General features: G+C 42.7%; 1 protein-coding gene across 1 annotated transcript in view; it reads left to right on the top strand.

Moving 5' to 3' along the window:
• Window positions 1-23,102, top strand: part of SUDS3 (SDS3 homolog, SIN3A corepressor complex component) — a 195,851-nt gene that overhangs the window by 148,322 nt on the left and 24,427 nt on the right. Inside the window, 2 exon segments of the mRNA XM_029619816.1 lie at window positions 3,520-3,541; window positions 15,147-15,252. Of these exon segments, the coding sequence (XP_029475676.1) occupies window positions 3,520-3,541; window positions 15,147-15,252 (128 nt within the window).

Below are 23,102 nucleotides of genomic sequence, written 5' to 3'. Positions count from 1 at the left end.
AACCTACAGTAGTCTTTCTTCTTACTTCTCCCAAAAGAGGTGGAAATGTTCTGATTGATACCAGGAAACCTTAAACCAGAAGATCCTACGGTTTCAAATGGAAGAGGTTCTCAACTTGGTGTAGGACCAGTCAGCTGGATCTCTTCTCCTGTTGCCCGAGGGACTTGCTTTAGTACCTATTTTGCCTCTTGTCTTCAGCACCTCTTCAGTGAAAAATCCTATTGTTTCAAATGGGAGAGGTTCTCAACTTGGTGTAGGATCAGTCAGCTGGATCCCTTCTATCACCCAAAGTACTTGCTTTAGAACCTATTCTGCTTCTAGTCCTCAGCACCTCTTGTGGCATTTCACCAGCAAGTGGAAGGAACTCCAATCTTTCTCTAATGTTTGATATCAAAATTAATGAAAGTATTATTGCATTCCCAACCTCTGGTCAGTAAACCTCCAGTACCTTGAGACCTCAATGTAGGCCTAGCTCAACTCATGAAGCTACCTGTTGAGCCTTTTGAGACCCTGGACTTGAAATTTCCCACCTGGAAAGTATTGATTTTTTTGTGGCCAGCATGGTGAACTACAGGCTTTGGTTTTATATTCACTATACCTTCACGTTTTTGTTTTTTTTTATAGTAGGGTAGTTCTACAAACTCATCCCAAGTTTCTTCCAAATGTGGTATCTGCATGCCACATTAATCAAGCTACCTGTATTCTTTCCAAAACCACACACACACAAAGAACGGACTCTTCACTCATTGGACTGAAAGAGAGCCCTGGTGTATTACCTAAAGAGTACTCAACCTCATTGCCAAGCTTCTCAACTCTTAATGTCTTTTGTTCCCAATAGATTGGGAAGAGAAGTTGTCAAACAAACTCTGTCCAGTTGGCTAGCAAATTGTATAGTTCACTGGATGGCTTGCACATTACAGACTCTTTCAAGACTCTTCAAGTGAAAGCCGTAATTAAATCTGTGGCTCTTCTTAGAGCCATTTCTATGGAAGATATTTGCATATCTTCCACTTTGTCATCTGTTCACATCTTCATGTCCCCTTACTATCTGGATAGCATATCCTGGGGAGACAGTGGCTTTGGACAAGCAGTTCTATGAATCCTGTTTACCCACATTCTGTTTGCTCTATTGTGCAACCCTCAGTTTGGGACACCCCACGTGTAATGCCTAATTCATGCCTGCTTGTTGATAGAGAAATCAAGTTTGCTTACCTGTAAACAGGGTTTTCCATAGACAGCAGGATGAATTTGTCATATTTAATACCCACCATTCTCCCTGGAGAGCTGACTACCTTGCTAAACCTTAAGTTTTGGAACAGGCTTGCGAGGCAACACACACTCAGGAACTCCTGCATATGCTCAGTAAGAAGGTAACTTTTAAACAGGTGCATGGGCACTCGTGTGTGTGTTTGCCGGCTCACATCCAGAGACACATCCATTTTATAGCGTATACGCGTATATATGTTATAAAATCGCCTGGATTCGTGTATATGCGCACAATTTTAAATGAATGTGCGCATATGCATGCCAATACCTCTTCTACAATGTAAGTGGGGGAATTTTATAAGGGATGCACACCAACGCAATTCGCCATTTTCCCAGTTCATACCCAGTTTGCCCAGTTAAGGGGTAGGACTTCCCTAATTTAATAGCCAGCCTCCCTCTGCTAGCCCCAACCCTTAAGGACCCCACTGACTAGCCTAGATCTTTTTCTTTTATTACTTACATGCCATCCCATAGCAGTAGTAAAGTTGCGCATAAGAGAACTCTGGCGCATGCCTCTGCATGTAAGTATTTAAGTGCACTCACTGTCCAGCCCACATGCCACCCCTTTTTGGATCTTTTCACTTGTCCGCACAGTGGGAGATAAATGCATCCATGGGTGGCTTATAAAATTTGCTCGGCGCATGCTGGCCCATCTTGTGTGCGTATCTCCTGGTTTTGGCACGCACAGTCACCTTTAAGTATTTACTGAGCTCTGAAAGCCGTGTCTGTGTAGTGCTGTTGGATGACCTTACCTACATTCATCCTGTATATGGAGAACCCAGTTTACAGGTGTGCAAATTTGCTTTATCTGGATATATTTGGCCTGCCCCCCAGAATGCCTCTGAGTTATCTGGATAAGTTTTATCTGACTAAAAACTAAGTCGGAAGTAGTTGGAGTGGCAGAAAATTCAAATCTCATGATTTGTCTGGCTGAGTTACAAACAGCTGAACAAACTATTTGAGCCTTCTCAGTGACTGGATTTTGTTCTAAGAGGTGCTGCAGCTGAAAGCTTGCTCCAAAACATTCTAGAAAATGCCGAAGAGTTATTTCAGCTTGCCACCCCTGCCATTACTTGAGCAGCATGGTCATTTATGACAGTGATAGCTGATGCTTCGAGTTTTGGTTTGTAGATTTCTGTTTGAATGGTATTGTTGATTTGTGTTCTGAGTGTTTTACCTTGTGAGCTGCTCTGAACTTTTGTTATTGGGTGGCATATAAATAAAATAATTACTAAATAAAATGGGCTTCTTGGTTTGTATTCTATCCTTGCCTTTCTGTTTTGTTAAAGTTATATGCAGCCTTATCAAACCCACCTCTGCCCACCAGTGCTAATTGTGATGGTAATTTTAGTGAATTATGCATCTGCATATTGGGAATTGAACTGAGACAGCCAACTGATTTTACATTGGTAACTGGATGAGCTCCAGGTGGTAATAACGTTTGCTTCATATTAAACTCAGTGGAGTATTTACAAATGAACAACTGCATATTTCTGTGTTAATCTACTCAGCATTCAGTTTCCCTGAAGTGTTTTTTTAAATTTAAATTTGTTATATTTATGTATTTATTTTATTTACTTATATTTGATGTATATTCTGCTTTTTAGGCACTTCAAAGCTTGTTACATGCAGATATTGTAGGTATTTTCTGCCTAATTACAATTGAAATTTAACACACTACATTTTAATTGATTGTTTTCATGTCTTCATTTCTAAATTGTCAATCTTTTTCATAAAGCACAGATATTAAATATGACAGAACATTCATTTAATTGAAAAACAAAGCACCATTTTAGTATAGCCAACCAAAAAAAGACGGCAGTGTTGAAATTTTCTCTCATATGTGCTTAACCAGTATGCTTTGAAGGTAAAAGTAACGTATAAAACTATGTCCTGCTTACGTTTTTGGTCTAATATATGCCCACAATATTTTTTCTTCTTCCTCTTGGTTTTCTAACACATGTGGACCCTATACGTGAGCTGCTCTCTGAACCCTGCTAGGACTATTGAGGCATTTGTTGCATAGATTAGTAAGATGTACTCCTAGTTATTATTACTAATGTCAGTTGATGTAAGGATGTATGAGCAGCAGAATCTGGTCAGCATCATTATGGAGTACCAGTGAACATGCAGTGTTCTTAAAAGTAAAACTAAAGCTGATGGATACAGTTTTTAGACGGCTAAATAATATGCTGTGATAAATGCCATATGTTTTAATGGCGATGGTTTGAAAATCTGTTTTCTTTTCTACAGCTCAAGTCTCCCAAGAGGCCAGGTAAGATCATAATTTGCTGATTCTTTTTGCAGCATCTTTGGATTAACCTTTTCAGTACAAAGTCATTTGGGAAAGACTTCACCTCACAAACTGTTTCTTTTCCATGTTTTCTTGCGAGTTAATAGGTGGGCCTACCATAGGGATACAGATACCTACCTATGGGAATGGCATTATGGCTAGGCTCTCGCTCTCTCTTCCCCCCCCCCCCCAAGGCTCTGGACCCGTCAATTCACCTGAAATAGGACGTACGGGAGACATCGCAAAGGGCGATGAAACCTTACCGCACGGTCATGGCAGCTATCGCACAACCTAACGCAATCCAAAGAGGTGTAGTTAAAATCGGTGTTACGGCTGTGCGATAGCTCTTCGCAGACAGGCTAACCCAGCCCACTCTCCGCCCCTAACTCCTCCTATTTTCTTAATTTGCATCGCACCATACGATATGGTGCTATCGCATGCGTTAAACACGTTTTTGCATGCGGTAAGGGCCTATCGCATGCATTAACGGGGCTTTTCACATGCGATAAGCCCTTAACGCATGTGAAAATGCCTTATCGCATTTTGATAAATGACCCCCATTGTTTTGATATCTCCTTGAAAATTGGTATAACAAAATAACATTACTATTACCATTTATATAGCTGATAACAATGGACAAGAGTCTCTAAAATATTGAAATGTTAAGTTGAAGCTGGATTCATTATTCTGTAGATAACAAAAGAACATCATAACATCCAAAAGATGCTTAAAATAGTTGCTAAAAAGTTGCTTTTTTAATATCTATAAAGATGCTAAAAAAGATGGATTTTTTATCCTAATATTAGCAGATTTGACTCTATAAATTGGTCCTTTTTATCAACATCACCCATTTCATTATTGTAATCAACTCAACATTTGGTCTATTAATTATCTCAGCTGTTCAGCTGGTTATGTCAGTGGTAGTAACCATAGAGATCACAGGAGAAGGGTGCCTATCACTGGCTTGATGTATCACTGGCTTGAAGATCCTTGTAGTCTCATACTCTATCCCTCCCAATGCAGCCATTGCGAAACATGGCCCGTGTCAGGGGACTGACAGTGCTGCTGTTCTAATTGAATTTTACCTTCTCAGCCTTTACACAGATAAGACTGCCTCTTATTTGAACTAATATAAATTTATTTCATGCATTAAGACACCTTTGTCTGTAGATGAACTTAAGCATCTGAACGCATCCTTCTCCTTTGGACTTGTTTCTTGGTGTGTTTGTCCTTTGCTTGTGTGTTGGTAACCATAGAGATGACATACATTGTAGAACGCATGGAGACTTGTTTCCATTTCAAAGGTAAAAGCTTCCCACACTGTGTGCTCTGTACAGCACACCTTTCTAATTTTCATTGCAGTTCGTTGAACATAAGAACATGCCATACTGGGTCAGACCAAGGGTCCATCAAGCCCAGCATCCTGTTTCCAACAGTGGCCAATCCAGGCCATAAGAACCTGGCAAGGACCCAAAAACTAAGTCTATTCCATGTTACCATTGCTAGTAATAGCAGTGGCTATTTTCTAAGTCAACTTAATTAATAGCAGGTAATGGACTTCTCCTCCAAGAACTTATCCAATCCTTTTTTAAACACAGATATACTAACTGCACTAACCACATCCTCAGGCAACAAATTCCAAAGTTTAATTGTGCGTTGAGTGAAAAAGAACTTTCTCCGATTAGTTTTAAATGTGCCACATGCTAACTTCATGGAGTGCCCCCATGGAGTGTTTTCTATGTAATCTGATAGTTCTCAGCAACATTTTGAAACAAACAGATGTATAATAATTATCAGGGAAAACAACTCCAATATTTTTTTTTGTGCTTCCTTATCTCTTTTTCTACTCATTGTTAGTATGGATAGAAAGATGTGGACTTTCTCTCCATGTCCTTTCACCTATCCAATTCATTTTAGTTGTTGACTAATACTGAAATTATAAAGAGGCTCTTGGGACTGCAACAGCTAGGCCCCCCTCCTTATTGTGATTGCCAGTGTGGAGTCTTTGACCTGGTACCCAGAGAGTCTTCCACACTAAATCTATGCTGTGACATGCCAACAGATCTAATATATGATCTGTGGGGCCACCACTTTACAAGCATGATCTAGAGTTTCCCCCATCTTCTCTCTCAACCCCCCAGTAAGATCCGCAGCCTCCTTCCAATTCTAGAAGCAGTTTATACTAAATTTAGAGCAGTCGATTGTTCGCAAAGTTGTTTTTCTCAGATGCGAAAAGGAAATAATAGTAAAAAAAAAGATAATAAATGTCAGGTTGTGAATTTTAGTGATACATTTCTGTTGAGTATCACACTTTTTTTTTTACTTTATTTGTATATTTCAACATAACAATCAAGTTGACACTTGAAAAGAAAAGAAGTACTAAAATAACATTATTAAGCTAAAAATTAACAGAAAAAAAAACAGATCCTCAACATTCAAAATAGTCCACTATATGAAGGATCCAAGGCCACATTACCACAGAGGGATTGGTTTTACAATTTCTATAGAAAAAAGAAAAATTAAAATATGCCATCCTAACAACTTCATTACTACAAACAGAGGCTACCAGCCTTAAACAGCCCTACCCCCTCTCCTCCTCCTTCAGAACAACAAAAAGCAAAAAAAGAGTGCGGTTGAACAGGTTCATAAAAAAAAATATAAAACATTTTGCCATCTAATATAACATGTACAAGGATATGTGATGACAAAAAAAGCACTGTTACATAGAGACCCACTACTATCTCATTCAGAAATAAATAGAATGTTTTAATAAATAGGAAATATATTCATATACAAATGTGCATTTTACACACTTTTTACCCCATAAATGTAAACATTACACATATTTATATTGTAATCATACATCCAGTACAGCAAAACCAGCAATTGCAATCATCACATACATTTTTTATAAAAACAAAGAAAAATGTATCACATCCTACTCAGTTAAATATTGCTGTTACAGTACTAATCCCAAATTCATCAATCTCACTCTGCACTTTCATTTACAACACATCCCTTTAATGTATTTCCTTTTATAACATCAGTCCCATATTTATTATTTAATCCCTACAAAAGCCTTTGTTTTGCTGTAACCAACAGCTTCATCAGGGCATTGTTATTCAGGGACACACTGAAGAAAACAACAATCTTAATCAAAGAGTATTTTCATTATTATAAACATTTACATTTTTAAAAGATGAAACCAAAGAAGAAAGTGAAGTGGTCCCAGTGTGTATATGCACTTCCAACACTGATTTTTAACGGGTGGAGACAATAGTTGAACTCATATAGAAACGTAGAAATGATGGCAGAAAAGAACCAATGGTCCATCCAGTCTGACCAGCAAGCTTCCCATGGTAAAATCTGCCGTTCCGTGCAGGTTATCCCCCATGTATCGGTCATTTTTGCTTGACATGCTTTGCTTATGGACTTGGCTGTAGAAGCAGTCCTGTATTTTACCTTAACATCTATGCATCAGTACCCCAGACTGTAAAAAACTCATGGCGTGTGTTGTGTCTCTGAATCCAAATTCCTCTTTCCTTCCATGCCCCCCAACCCCCCCTCCTTTGAAGCAGAAAACGATGTTGCAGTTGCATCAAAAGCATCAAGGCTTATTGGTTAAGGGTGGTAAACCCATGCCTTCTGTTAAGAGTTGTAACTGCTGCTCTGTGCAGGTTACCCCCATGCTTATTAGTTCCCCAGACTGTAAAAGTCAGGGCCCTTGTTGGTTGCTGTCTAAATCCAATTCTCCTTTTCCCCTGCCGTTGAAGCAGAGAGTTGGAGTTGTAACAAAAGTATCGAGGTTTATTAGTTAAGGGTAGTAACTGCCACACCAGCAAGTTACCCCCAGGCACGCTTTCTTCGTTTCTTTTAAGACTTGGCTATAAGAAGCAGTCCTGTGCTTTTTCTCTTATGTCTGAGTAACAGTATTCCAGACCATGGATGTCAGGGCCCTCTATTGTTGTCTGAATCCAATCCCTCTCTTCCCCCTGCCATCTAAGTGAGGAGCAATGTTGCGATTGCATTAAAAGCATCAAAGCATATTTGTTAAGGGTAGTAATCTCCATGCTGTCTGCTAAGGGTAGTAACCGCCATACCAGCACGTTACACCCCCCCCCCCCCCCCGCACTGTTATCTTTTTTCCATCCTCTAGCTTTTGGAGATCTACAGTGTTTATCCCATGTCCCCTTGAATTCTTTGACTGTTTTCTTCTTTACCACCTCCTCAGGGAAGGGTATTCTAGGCCTCCACCACTCTTTCTGTGAAGAAATATTTCCTGATGTTGGTTCTGAGTTGTCCTCCCTAGAATTTCATTTTGACCCCCTAGTTCTATTGTTTTCTTGCCATCGCAAAACGTTCGAAGTCCATGCATCATTGAAACTTTTTAGGTATCTGAAGGTCTGTATTATATCTCTCCTGCACCTCCTCTTTTCCAGGGTATACATATTCATATCCTTGAGCCTCTCCTCATAGGTCTTCTGATACAGACTCCAAATATTTTTGTCGCCCTTCTCTGGACCACCTCCATCCTGTCTCTATCCTTTTTGAGATATGAGTTCAAGAATTGTACACATTACTCCAGGTGAAGCCTCACTGAGTACTTGTACAAAAGCATCATCACCTCCTTTTTCTTACTGGTTATTCCTCTCTATGCAGCCCAGCATTCTTCTGGCTTTAGCTTCCTTGTCAAATTGCTTCGCCATCTTCAGATCCCCAGACACTATCTCCCCAAGATCCCTCTTTTGGTCTGTGCACATCCGTCTTTCACCCCCCCATCACATACAGCTCTTTTGGATTACCGCATCCCAGATGTATGACTTTGCACTTTTTGGCATTAAATCCCAGCTGCCAAATCTTCGACTACTCTTTAAGCTTTCTTAAATCATCTTTCATTCTCTTTACTCCTTCAAGCATGTCCACTCTTTGCATATCTTAGTAACATCCGCAAATAGACATTCTTTACCTTCTATCCCTTCTGCAATGTTGCTCACAAAGATATTGAACAGAACCGGTCCCAACACTGATCTCTGTGATACTCCGCTTAACACAACTCTTTCTTCAGAGTAGGTTTCATTTACCATTGCATTCTGTTTTCTGACAGTCAACCAGGTTGTAATCCATGCCACCACCTTGGTGCTCACTCTCAAGCTTCTCATTTTGTTCATAAGCCTCCTATGCAGGACAGTATCAAAAGATTTTCTGAAATCCAAATAAATAACTTTGAGCGCTCTTCCTCAATCCAATTCTCTAGTTACCCAATCAAAAAATTCAATCAGATTTGTCTGACAGGTCCTTCCCCTGGTGAATCCATGCTGCCTTGGGTCCAGCCACCCACCAGATTGTAGATAGTTCACTATCCTTCCCTATAGCAGTGTCTCCATTAATTTTCCCACCACCAATGTGAGGGTAATCGGGCTGTAATTTCCAGCTTCCTCTCTGCTACCATTCTTGTGAAGCGGGACCACCACAGCTCTTCTCCAATCCCACGGCAACTTTTCCATTTCCAGGGATCTATTAAAAAGGTCCTTCAGTGGACTTACCAGCCCATCTCTTTGCTCCCTCAGTATCCTGGGATGTACCTTATCTGGCCCCATGGCCTTGTTCACTTTGTTTGCCTAGCACATCCCATACATTCTATTATGTAAATAGAGTTTTGTCTACCCCATCCCCATCTCCGATCTTGTCTACCAGCAACAGTCCTTCTTCAGGGTCTTCTTTAGTGAACACTGCACTGAAGTATTTGTTTAATATTTATGCCTTTTCTTTGGCTCTTTCCACATATTGTTCCTCGTCACCTTTCAGTTTCACAATACTGCTTCGGATCTTTCTTCTTTCTCTGATATATCTGAAAAATGTTTTGTCATCTCACTTTATTTCTTTAACAATTCGTTCTTCTGCTTGACCTTTTGTTTTCCTGATTTCTTTCTTTGTCTCTCTCAGTAGTTTCACCAGGTATTCTTCCCTGTGTTCTTCTTTTGAGATCCTTTATACTTCTTGAATGCTGTTCTTTTTGCCTTTATTTTTTTCAGCCTCTTCCTTAGAACGAAATCGGTTTCTTTCTCCTGTTTTGTTTACTTTTCTAACATATAGATTTGTTGCCTTTGTAATAGCTCCTTTCAGTTTGCCCTACTGTTGTTCCACTGTACCCATTTTCTCCCAGTCTTCTAGTTCTTTCTCTAGGAACATTCTCATTTTGACAAAGCTGTATTTGTGAAATTCAAAACTCGGGCCTTTGTGTGTCTTCTCTGTATCCTGTATCCAGGATAAAGCTTGATAAATATCTATTGTCATGCAAGTCTATAAGTAAAAATAATGAAAAGATCCTGTAAGTTCCCAAATTTGTATCCATGTTTACATTACAACTCACTCCTAAAATATACTCTTACCACGTTATTCCAGTATGTTCCTAAATCCCATCTGATCAAATACTCCTGTTCCACATCTCCTTGAGTTGCACATATTCAGAAATTGCCAAAACACTTCTCACCTACAGTAAACAATAGATATTTACATCTATACACCCTTAACAATATAAAAAACTTCCTTTCATATCCTTGTATCAGATTTTATAATTTTGCCTTTAAACTTTAAATTTTAACTCAGCCTGATACACGCTAACCATTCTACATCTTAACTACATATGTCCAACAATATCTATATATTTTTTTTTAAACAAATCTAACTACCTCGAGCGACTCCACAAACCTTTCATGCGAACGATCTTCTTTCATTCAGATCTTTCAAAAAATGCAGTGCATGCATGTTGGCAATGGTGTCACAAGTTTAATATTCTCACACAAAGTTACACCTCACTTATGTACCAATCCCCAACCGTGCTGACATAAAAGCATGTCTCACATGACTGTCACTCACTACAAAACTATTTTTTTTAAACACAGTGCCCAACTGATTGATGGTGCTTAATAAAGACCCATATATATACACCTTGATGCTATATTATATAAATACAATGCTAAAAACGAGTATAGCGCAATATCAAACATATCGATCAAAATGTATAGCAACCCAACCCCACAAGCATTACTGGTATCATAAGAATGCACTCCACTCAATATCCCTATTCAATCTTATTGGTTGTATAGTTGACCACTGGAAAATAAAATGCTGTTCTTTCTGTATAAGTAAGTGTGAGATATCTCCCTGATCAGACTCCTCCTTGCTCAATCATACAGCTTGGAAGGATGCTCTGATCTAGGAAGATCTTGGTGGTGTCATACACCTTCCATTTCTTAATAATCGTCTTGACTATGCTCCAAGGGAAATTTAAGGACTTTGCAATTTTTTATACCCATTCCCAGTTCTATGCCTTTCCACAGCTTTGTGACAGGGTTCTTATGAAAGCTTCTTGGTACTCATGGTTTGGTTTTTGCCTTGAAATGCACTACCCAGCAGAGAAGCACCAACAGGAACTGCTGAATTTATCTTGTCATCGTCATGTGAATCGGTACAGTTTAACACAGGTGGGACTATTTCACTGTGAGTGCTTTTGAAGGTGATTGGTTACCTCAGTGCTTTAAGTACTTAGGATTGCTACAGAAGTACAAAGAGGGGAGTGGGGCGGGGGATAAATACTTATCCAACCAAGTTATTTCATGTTTTCATTTCTACTTCATTTTCTAAGGAATTCTGGAATATATCTTTCACTTGGCAGTTGTGGGGATAGTATGTATAGATACATGAAGCAAACATTAGTTTAATGCATTTTCCTTCCAGGGTATAAGGCAACAAAAAGTACAAAGTCCCAGCAGGAAATGATTGCTAGCCCTGGATACTCAATTTGGTTAGCGATGTTAGTGGGTGGGATTTCAGACTGCATTCTCCTGACCCCCACCTTCCTGTCAAACAAAAATGCGATTTAAGAATAATCTTCTCAGATTACCTGCAAGGTTGCAAAGCAGTATAAAAAAGCATCTGGGAAAGTTAGTCTTATGCTTGGTTGCATAAGTAAAAGGAATCTTAGGCAGGAAAAAGGAGTTAATATTATATTTATATACATTACTAGTGAGAACTCACCTTAAGTAACTATGTTCAGTACCGGACATGTACTTTCATAAGAGCATTGAAAGGATTAAAGCAGTTCAGGAAAGGGCTACTAAAATGTTGCAAGGTGTGCAACACAAGCCCTAGAAATTCGGTAATAACTGGAAGTCCTAGTGGAAACATGAACGCTTGTGTAGCTGGGTCCATTTGGCAGGCTGGTCAAGGACCTAGGAGGCTTACTGTTATTAGTAGCTATTTAGATTGTGCTATGATGATAGAGTCAAAGTAGCAACTGGATCTGTCTAGTAGGCTGCAAATTCTGTAATAGCTGGAAGTCCTAGTGGAAATGCAGGTGCTCATGTAGCTGGGTCTAACTGGGAGGCTGAGGATAGGACCTAGGAGACTGTGTTTTGGTAACAGCCACATTAGTATTGCTGACCATTTACATTACTACAGATTGTTGTGGTTAAGTGGATGATGGAGGAACTAATTGGGGATCTGGTTTGCTTTTCTACCCAAGATATTGGGAGTACAAAGATAAAAGACAAAGACTGTCCTGGATAAGAAGAAATATTTCAAGGGGTCTCAGTCTGTGAGTGGCAGCTGGGATGTATTCTTAGCAGTGTGCATATAAGATAACTGAGCAGGCTAGATGGTCGTTCTCTGCCGTCATTTACTATGCTACTACAAGTTCAAGTTGCTCAAAATGTACTTGCTGGATGACAGAAGATATGAGGAGGGGCATAATAGAAATATTCAGATATTTAACAAGTTTCAATAAAGTATAAGAAGGTGGAATTTTCCATAGAAAAAGAAACTCGGGGACAGGGATCATAATATGAAGTTGTAGGGAAGAGGGCTCAAGTAAAACAAGAAAAAATACTACTTGAATGAGGGTGGTAGATGCCTGGAGAAACCAATCGGCAGATCCATGATAGACACAGAGCACCACAATAAGGAAAAGTATAGGATAACATGAAAAGAAGGCGGAGGCTTGAATGTTTGCTTAGTCATATGAATCTTCAAAGGGCCAAAGATGAGCGAATATATGCCAATGGATAGAGAGCATCCGGCCTTTAATAAGGCCTGGGTTTGGGTTACAACTCAAATATCGACAGTATGACCATATCAAACTTTCAAAAAGGCTGGGATAACCTGCACAAAATAGTCTGGGTTACAGTCCTTAAATCAGCAGTACAGCTGCATTAGACTCCCAAGAAGGCTAGGGTAACTTGCATTGAGCAATCATGTTCTCCTAACAGTGAGTGTGATTTAGACAGACAGGTAGATTTTAAAAGAAGCGCAAGCATGTCATTGTGCGTGCGCATTTTAGAAAATCTGGGGGACGCTTGCGCAAGGGGGGAGGGGGACTTGTGCAAGTTCCACGCGGCAACGCATTCTGGTCTTCCCCAGTTCCCTCCCAGTCCGCTCCAATTAAAGAGCGGACTGGGAGGGAACTTGCCTACCCCCCTATCTAACCTCCCTTCCCTTCCCTTCTCCTCCCTACCTCCTAAACCTTATCTATTCTTTTTTTTGTTTGCTCGTTTCAGTAGTTACTTCAGGGCCCGACCTGAAGTAAGTTGCGCGCGCCGGCAGCCGGGACAGCAAACAGTGGCGCTGTCATGACACATCCCTGGGCCCGCTCCTTGCAAGAAGGCCGGCAAGTGTGCGCGTACCGGCCTTTAGGGCGTGGCCAGGCCTTGTTGAAAATTGGCTCGGCGCATGTAAAGGCCATAATTTATGTGCGTGGCTGAATAAAAATCTACCCGATGGGGGGCAGTAATAGAGCAGCGTTGAGAGACTTGGTTATATTTAACTCTGTTTATTAAGGGAATATAAACCATGTATCAAACATAAGCCAAGGCGAGTGGACTCTGCAGCACCTTGGCTAGAAATACCAAATAAAAAAACAGCTCAGTTATAGTGCAGTTCAAATTTTCCCCCAGGATCTCCTCCTCCCCCAACACCTTGTACACAGATTAAGACAGACATTGAGAGTCGAATCACAAATTTAACTAACAGCATCTACTGAATGTGGTAGAGTAATATTGTTCAAAATTAAACTTCATGCTCGAGCAGAAATAGGTTGCAGGTAGAGGTCCCTAATTTGTAGAAAAAGTCAGTTCTTCCGAGACATTGCCATACGCTCTGTATATTTTTCCATGAGGCAGGTTTGGAATGTAACATTTTTTAATTGCCCAATAGTAGGAGGATCCTCACTCGTCCAGTATTGGCTAATAAGGATATTTTCTGGCACCACAATTTTATATACCGATTGGGAAATACACAAGAACGGAGGTCTTCAGATAAGAACACTTTCACGTCTAGAGGGAGTGTCACTTTAGTAATTGTACGCACTAATGCCTGCACCTCTTTCCAAAATGTTTGGACAGAAGTACATACCCCAGAATCTGTGTCCTGGCATTCCCGTTATCTCTTTACACTTCAGAAAAAATGCTGTGGGTGTTAAATGGCACCTGAATGCCTGGGTCTGAGAGCAAAATACCCGGAGTAAGAATTACAATTGAGTCTCTCGAAGGATAGCATTGATAGTTATGGTGCACCCTATTGACAAACAGGTAGCTAAGAACTCCTCCGTGAGGTCTGTATGTAATTCTCTATTCCAGGCCCTCACCACTACTCCGAGGCTGGAACCTCGGTGGGGATTCTTCAGCATTTTGTATTTTATTTTTATTATGTTTAAAGTTATGTGAGGGGAAATCAGGGTGTTTCAGGGGGGGGGGGGGGGATGGAGGATCTGAAATAACTTCTCTGCCAACTATCTGAATAAGTCTATATTCCAACACCACCACAAAGGGCTGTGATGTGAAGAGCTAAGAAACTGGTTATTTTTGCTGCTCATGTCCCTTTCTTAACAAAAATATATTTGTAGTAAATAATTGAAGAAAAATTAATTAAAATTGAACTAGATGTTATAAAAAGTGATTGCTTTATTATCTGGTTCTGTCATTTTTTCCACTGATATAAATTGGCAAAATAGTATCCTATGTAAATAAACTAAAAAAATACCAAAAATATGTTCAAAAATACCCCAAACTTAAAGGGGTGTTTTGATATATTTTTCAGTAATTTATTTCCCCACATTCTATTACACTTTGGTACCTTCTGACCATGGGCTCTACTGTCATTCATAGACTTTGTGCTCTGCTTCTCTCAGGGTGCAAACTTATGCTTATTTATTGCATGCTTTAAAGGATAGCCCTGGTCAGCAGGTAGTAATATAAAAATCATACATATCAGATTTTGGTGACAAATGTAATTGTCATCTATATCTTCTGACAATACATGGATAAGTCTCCCATAGCTTTTTGTCATTGTATTTACTGATTGTGCAATAGAAAAAGTATTTTAAAAAACAAAAGCCAAGAATAATGCCATTGAAAAAGAATAAACGTGTGATTGATGTAGAACTAAGCAGCTGCTTTCTCAAGTGCATACTAGAGACTTAAAATTAAGGTTTAATAATATACATACAGTGATTACTATGAAACACTGTTATTGACATAGTACCCCGTACCTGATAATTTGTGCATGAATGTCTCCTCCTCCCTGTTCCCTGCAGTTTCTCCTTCATCTCCAGAACATCTGCCGTCCACCCCTGCTGAGTCACCGGCACAGCGCTTTGAAGCCCGGATAGAAGAGGGAAAACTCTACTATGACAAAAGATGGTAGGCTATATGGAAGACTGTATGATTATAATTACAGGGGAAGATGCTGTTTCCAAAAGACTTTTCATACTAGGACCAAAACTGTTGTCATTAAATCCTTCATCTGTATCTTGACTCTGCCACTCATGGTATGTGCTCTCCCACTTAATGACATCATGAGACAATAAGCAGCTCATTGTGTGATGTCATAACTGATGGAACACAGCCTAAGCTGAGCAACCCCATTTAATGAATCAATAACCAAGATGCGAATAACTGATCCTTGTTAGAATCCTAGGTATATCTGACCTGGAGGTTACAAAGCTTGGGCATATTCACACTCCAGTCTGCCTCATTTGTATTCAGCGGCTGCTGCCAGTGTAGAGAGATCTAGAAGCATCAGTATAAGGAAAAAATGTTAAATAATTCAGTTGGTTACTATTCTTGTCCCTGTTTTGTTTTTATTTTTGCCTGGTAGTTCCTCCTTTTTCCTGTTCAGTCAGAATTAGTGCTGGGATTCTGGCACTATGAGCCTTCATTAACAACTATTTATTTTATTTATTTATTTACTTTTATATACCGGTGTTCGATTTTACATATCACATCGGTTTACATTTAAACAAAATTTGCAGGAACTTATGCGTTACCTTTGTCAAATACATTAAACATTTAAATATGGCGATTGTTAACAAGGGATATAAAAGAACATGGGGAATGGCTAACAACTACCCAAGGATTTCTTCTGTACTTTAATAAACCTTGTCTCCTACTATTCCTAGTCTGCTCCTTGCATAGTCCTGAGAGAGCCATACACTAGGGCTCCTTCTGGAACCGTGTATTATGGATTATATCCAGCTATCACGTGACATCCTTAATGATAGCCATGTCTCCATAGCATCCTCATCTCCAGTGACCCTGGGGTGTGGAAGACTCAATGAGGGGATCAAACTGGGGATCTTCAATATGCAGCACTGTCATTGAGTTACCAGATCAATCTTATTTTTATTTCATTCATGAGGAGGTGATAGTTTTTTGTTGTTTTAAATAAAAAACCTTTGGCTTTGCCATTGCCTCAGTAAATAGTGCTGACCCTCCTTGGAGCCTCTTGAATTCTGTGTGAAAAACTGAAAGAATAAACTTGGAAGGAGACCTAAGAATAAGAGTAAAAAGTGGAGGCAAAAGTGCTAGTAATCAGGCAAGCTGACCAATCTAATAATACTTTTTTAATATGACCCTTCTATAAGCACACTGAGGGCATGATTTACCACGGCTTTTTTTCCCCATTCTGCATCTAAGGCTCTTAAGATTTATTCCAAGAAAAGCTACTTTTCAACTTACAAATTTCATGTGCCATTGTAATTTTATACTTTAAAATTATTCTTATAGTTTATACAATCTAGCCATTGTGGCAAGAACTGTTTTCTTTCATTATGAAATCACAAGCCGTTAAGCCCGTTAAAACGGGCTACATCCCTCTGTCTCTCACCTCCCCCTCTTCACCACCCCCTACCTCCCTCCCACTCAGTCTCACTCCCTCCCTCCCTCTCTCCCTCCCTCTCACTCTCCCTCAGTCCCACTCCCTCCCCCTCCCCCTCTCAGTCCCACTCCCTCCCCCTCCCTCTCAGTCCCTCGCCCTCTCCCTCCCTCCCCCCTCCCTCTCACTCTCCCTCAGTCCCACTCCCTCCCCCTCCCTCTCACTCTCCCTCAGTCCCACTCCTCCCCCTCTCCCTCTCAGTCCCCCTCCCTCCCCCCCTCCCTCTCACTCTCCCTCAGTCCCACTCCCTCCCCCCTCCCTCTTGCTCTCCCTCAGTCCCACTCCCTCCCCCCCTCCCTCTCACTCTCCCTCAGTCCCACTCCCTCCCTCCCTCCCTCTCTGTCCCACTCCCTCTCTCCCTCCCTCTCTCCCCCTCTCTCTCTCCCCCCCTCTCTCTCTCTCTCCCCCCCCTCCCTCTCTCTCTCCCCCTCTCTCTCCCCCCTCTCCCTCTCTCTCTCTCCCCCCCTCCCCTCTCTCTCTCTCCCCCCTCACTCAGTCCCCCCTCTCACTCAGTCTCACTCCCTCCCTCTCACTCAGTCCCACTCCCTCTCTCTCCTCCCCTCTCACTCAGTCCCTCCCTCTCTCTCTCCTCCGCCGCTGCCACCCGCCGCTGCTGCCACCGGACGCCTCCGCTGCCACCCGCCGCTGCTACCACCGGACGCCGCCGCTGCTGCCACTCAACGCCGCCGCTGCCACCCGACGCCGCCGCCGCTACCACCGGACGCTGCCGCTGCCACCCGCCGCCGCTACCACCGGCCGCCGCCGCCGCTGCTGCCACTCAACGCCGCCGCTGCCTCCCGACGCTGCCACTGGACGCCGCCATTTTTTTTTCTTTTTTTTCTGGCTCAGACCGACGTGCTCGCCCGCACATGCGCGGTAGAGCTGGTCTCTACTGCGCATTTGCGGCACGTCAGTCATCCTTCGTTTATTAGGTGGGATAGATGCCATATACCTTATCACTTGAGTCTAAAATCATTTCAAATGTAGTCTATTATTTACTTTCAGGTCGATACAGTAAAATGTGCTCCGTCGGAGCGCACTGTCACTCTGCTCTGGACGCGTGTTTTCCCTTACCCCTTATTCAGTAAGGGGAGGAAAACACGCGGCCCACCCGCGGCACCTAATAGCGCCTTCAACATGCAAATGCATGTTGATGGCCCTATTAGGTATGCCCGAGCGATCCAGTAAGTAAAATGTGCAGCCAAGCCGCACATTTTACTCTAAGAAATTAGCGCCGCCCAAAGGTCGGCGCTAATTTCTTCCGGCGCCAGGGAAGTGCACAGAAAAGCAGTAAAAACTGCTTTTCTGTGCACCCTCCGACTTAATATCATAGCGATATTAAGTCGGAGGTCCCCAAAAGTAAAAAAAAAGTAAAAAAAAAAAAAAATAAATAAAAAAAAATTTTGAATTCGGCCCGCGGCTGTCGGGCCGAAAACCGGACGCTCAATTTTGCCGGCGTCTGGTTTCCGAGCCCGTGGCTGTCAGCGGGCTCGAGAACCGACGCCGGCAAAATTGAGCGTCGGCTGTCAAACCCGCTGACAGCCGCCGCTCCTGACAAAAAGGAGGCGCTAGGGATGCGCTAGTGTCCCTAGCGCCTCCTTTTCCTCGTTTGCACCGCGTCGCCTCATTTAAATACTGGATCGCTCGCACCGGCGAGGGGCCGGTGCGCGCGCCGGGAGAGCGGGCGTTCGTCCGCTCTCCCACGGACTTTACTGTATCGGGCTGTTTAATTGTAGCGTCTCCAGATTTTCAGCTCTATTTTCTACCTACAGTCGCATGGCATACTGCCAGTGCCCACAAGATGGCACTGTGAACATGGAAACTGGAGCTCATTGAGCTGGATGAGTTTATTATAAAAGAAAATCACTAATTCTTCTAGCTGAATCCCACGCATAGAAGTCGAGTTCATACCAGTTGGTCATGTTTATCCATGTAATTTCTTACTCTGGGGTTGGTGCATTGTTCTAATGATATTACTTTTCTTTTTTTTATATTTTTTTTATTATGTATTAAAACTAACGTTTAGCCCTTTAAAGAGAGCTGCTAGTTTAATTCTAGCAAGTCCCTACTGTTTCATAGCTCGCAAATTACCACAGCAGTGTGCTGAAATCTTGCTTTTCAAAACTGGGCCTGGTGACATACTTGTCATTGCAGAGCACCTTGCCTCTCCCCATCTTATCAGAAAGTTCTGGTCAAGTACTGGCTTGCCTGCACATGTATGTCCTTGTTTTTGGTTCAATAAAATATATAAGTTAAAATACAATAAATGCTTCTGTTAACTGTCAGTGATCACATTTCCAAAAGAGCAATGTGTCTTTCAGAAACTGTCAGTTTTAACAGTATAGAAAAAAATCTTAACACTAAAGGTTTAAAGCAAGACAAAGAAAGCAGAAGTTTTCAAAGGGAGAAAAGAGGCCAGAGGAGTTAGTTTGGGGACTTAATATTTACATTTTAGCAATTTAGGTAAACAGAAGTCATGTGGCAGTATATGTGTCATATTTAAAGGCTGTGTCAAGATTTGCAGCTCACGGGTCAGTCCCGCAAGCCACTGCACTCGCCCCCGACACCACTCAGACTGTGCAGTCTCCCTAGATGCATGCGGCACCTCTTAAAGGGCCCATGGCGGGAATTGCCCCACCTCCCCCTAGGATGATGTCAGCAGTCCTGCCCTATATAAAGACTCCCAGTCCTCCCTGCCTCACCTTTACCTTGTGTTACCTTGTGTTCCTGCTTTCTAGCCTTGCCTCGTCCTATTTGTCTTGACCAGTGTTCCGTGTGTCTTCGTCCACCCTTGGCCCGACTCTTCGAATCTTGACTGCTTGCTTGGGACCTGACCACGATTGCCTGCTTCCTGGATCTGACTCATTGCCTGGACCTGACCATTCTTGTTAGCCTCCTTTCCTGACTTTTGTCTATCTCTGACTCTGTTAGTCTGCTGCCTGCCCAGACCCCGGTATGCTTCTGGACTTCAGTTCTTCAACGTCCTAGGGACCCACCTAAGTTTTGCCGATCACCAGAACCCAAGGGCTCAACCTGCGAGAGAGGTGGCTGGTAAAGGTTAAGCTACAGACTGTACCGCCACAGGGCACATTCGCCAGCTGCCGGTGTAGGCCTCGGGGGTTTGCCCTTGAGGCTGCATCAACTACACAGCAGCATGAAGGGCTGGCACACCGACTATTCTTTACAGATTGCTGATACTATGAGCTCGGCGGACTCATCTCTGACCTCCGCTATTGCTGGCCTAGCACACCAGCTCCAGCAGCAGCAGGATGAGCTTAATACCATGGCCAGATATCTTCAGTGTATTGCGGCCAGCCTGCTCCAGCTTCGGCTCCCACACCCATCTTGCAAGTTACTACTCTCACACTCTGCATGTCTCTGCCTCAGAGGTACGATGGAGACCCATTAAAATGTAAAGGCTTTCTTAACCAATGTCAGATGCAATTTGCATTGCAGACACCCTTGTTTCCAATGGACTGAGTCAAAGTGACATATGTTCTCTCCTTGTTGGGCAGCACCAAACTGGCTTGGGCCTCATCCCTTTGGGAAGGGATGATCTGCTCTTGGGGAACTTGACACACTTCCTGCAAGAATTCTGGCAAGTATTCGATCAGCCTGGTCGAATGGCTTCCAAGGCTTCTAAACTCCTACAAATTAGGCAAGGCTCCCGGTCTGTGGGAGCCTTGCCTGTGCACTTCCTTACCCTGGCCTCTGAACATCAATGAGGTAGAGACAGCCTGATTGTGAATTTTATACAAGGACTCTCGGAGCGCATTAAAGATGAGCTGGCTGTCCGAGACCTGCTGGACATCTTGGAAGGCCTGATTAGCCTAGCCATATGGCTAGACCTGAGGTTACAGGAACAGGCCAAAGAGAGAGGCTCAACTCACCCCTCTATTCACTCACCTCAAATTCACAGCATCCTTTAACCTCCCACTCACATCCGGAGCTGGGACTTGCCCCAGTGGAAGCCATGCAGGTGGATCACTTCAAGCTATCAGCCAAAGAGAAGTAAAGACTCTAACCTGAACCTGTTCTGCATCTGGGCATTTTGAAGTTGCTTCCCAAATAAGCTGGGGAACTCAAGGACTTAGGCTTGGTGGGAGAGGCCACCCTAAGTCATCCTTGTACCTCTCCACAACTGTTAGTACCAGTACATCTATACCTTGCCGATGCTTTCACCTTTCTGGATACCAGTGCTGGGGGCAGCTTTATCCATGAGGCTGTGGTCTAACACTACCAGATACCGATGGTTTCCTTGGACACACCACTCTCAATCTCCTCTATTTACAGAGAACCTTTACCAGGGCATGTCAAAAGAGCCACAGTACTACTGACCATGCAAACAGGGATCCCATCAGTCTCTACATGTTGCCCAAGGGAGTCAATGCAGTTATCATGGGTCTCCAGTGGTTTATGGTACATCAGCCCCACATTGATTGGACAAAGTTGCAAATTGCCAGATGGAGTCCTAGCTGCCATGCACAATTCCTTGCCAAAGTTTCCCCTGAGGTTCAGACAGTCACCACAGAGCTCCAGGTTTGCCATCACAATATTCTAAATTTGCAGATGTTTTCAGCATACTGCAGATAGAGGTTCTGTGCTATAGACTTGTTGTAGTGACCACTCGTGTGGATAGAACATTCTGCTGAGGTGATCTACCAGGCTATTTGCTATGCCGGGTAAATAAGTGGCCTGAAGTATGACCTTTTTCTCTGTTACCCTCTGCCATATGTGTAGGGTCTCCCGGCAAAGGATCCACAATCCATTTCCTCCCTGCTTGTTTATGTCAAACATGGTGACTTGATTGTCTTTTTGAACCTTAATGATGATCTCTCTGAGAAAATGACTGAATGTGTGTAGCATATTGCTCTGAGTTCCAGAAGATTGATTTGAAGATAGGGTTCTTGAGGGGACCAGACACCTTATGAAACAAAGTGAGATAGTGAGCCCTTGTGCCACTGATACGTTTGCTCAGCCTATCTTGTGCAGGCACAAGATAGGCCTTAACAGGTGGCAGCTGACACACTACAGAAGGGGGTCTTCAGCCTAGCAACCACCTCCCCCTTGGATTGAGCCTGCAGGTTCTGGTGGCTGGCAGGACTTTCCTGGCTTGATCCAAGTGGTAGTGATAGGCTAGGTTGGTGGCCGAGTTGAGGTTGAGGCAGGCAGCAAGCAGAATGAAGTCAGGGTTCCATCCAAAGTCAGGACTGGCTGAAAGCTGAGTGAAGTCAATGTCCAGTCTGAAGTCAAGGCAGGAGGAAGGCACAGCGACATTCAGGTTCAATCCGAGGTCAAGTGAGAGAGACAAGCCAGAAGGAGGGCACTGAGATACAGATGAGGAAAGTAGGGGCAAGGCAGAACACAGAAGACAAGAGACAGACTAAGAGCAAGACCACACAAAGGCAAATTGAGATAGGAACAGCAGGAACAAAAACAGGAGTAGGAATGCTGATTAGTACTGCAGGAAGCAGGTGACCTGTTGTGAAGACCTGTTGGGAGGCAGCCAGCTGAGGTTTAAATCCCCAGTGCGGTGACATCAACAGATGGTGCAATGGCGAGGTTTCCCGCCGCAGAACCAGTAAGAGGCAGCAGTGCACACACCTAGAGGAAGGCTGCGTCAGCGTCATGTCTGGGCGTGAGTGAGGCTGATCGTGGCATGGCTGTGGTGGCCAGCCTGACATTACATCCTGAGTCTTGTAGGGACTAATATGTGTTCCTCATCCCAGAATAGATACATCTGTTATAAATATAACTTGATAAGAGTGATTGAAGCAAAAAACCCTCTTGGAGTAGTGCTGTTTTTCTAGAAGTTGGTTCCATTGGGTTTGTAGTCCCCATTGCAGGCGACACATGTAAATATGTCAGAGGAACTGTGTGAACTGCTGCTGCCAATGACACAAAAGCACTAAAGACGGCGTGCTGTTATGGTCGGAATGTTAGTAATGATCTGGCAATCTTGTTTAATGCAGCTACTCTGTCCAAGGGAAAGAATGCTTGTATATGCTCTGAATCTATAATGGCTCCAAAGAACTGAAGGTGCTGAATGGGTTCCAGGATTGACTTCTTGAAGATGATTAGGAATCCCAGGGACTACAGGGTCTCTATAGCTGTGTGTAAATGCTCTTGAAGACTGCCCTTTGTCAGGGCTGATAGGAGCCGGTCATGCAAATATGGAAATACTCAAACGCCTTAGTGACAAAATAGGGCTACTACCCTTGCAAGGCATCTTGTGAACTTTTTTTTTTTTGGGGGGGGGGGGGTCCAAGAGTCCAAATGGAAAACACTTTATATTGGTAGTGAATTGTCCACCTTGAAACAAAGGTAATGCTAATAA

Source organism: Rhinatrema bivittatum, chromosome 11 (genome assembly GCF_901001135.1).
Source record: "Rhinatrema bivittatum chromosome 11, aRhiBiv1.1, whole genome shotgun sequence".
Taxonomy (NCBI): domain Eukaryota; kingdom Metazoa; phylum Chordata; class Amphibia; order Gymnophiona; family Rhinatrematidae; genus Rhinatrema; species Rhinatrema bivittatum.
This window is presented reverse-complemented; position numbering and strand designations above follow the sequence as displayed.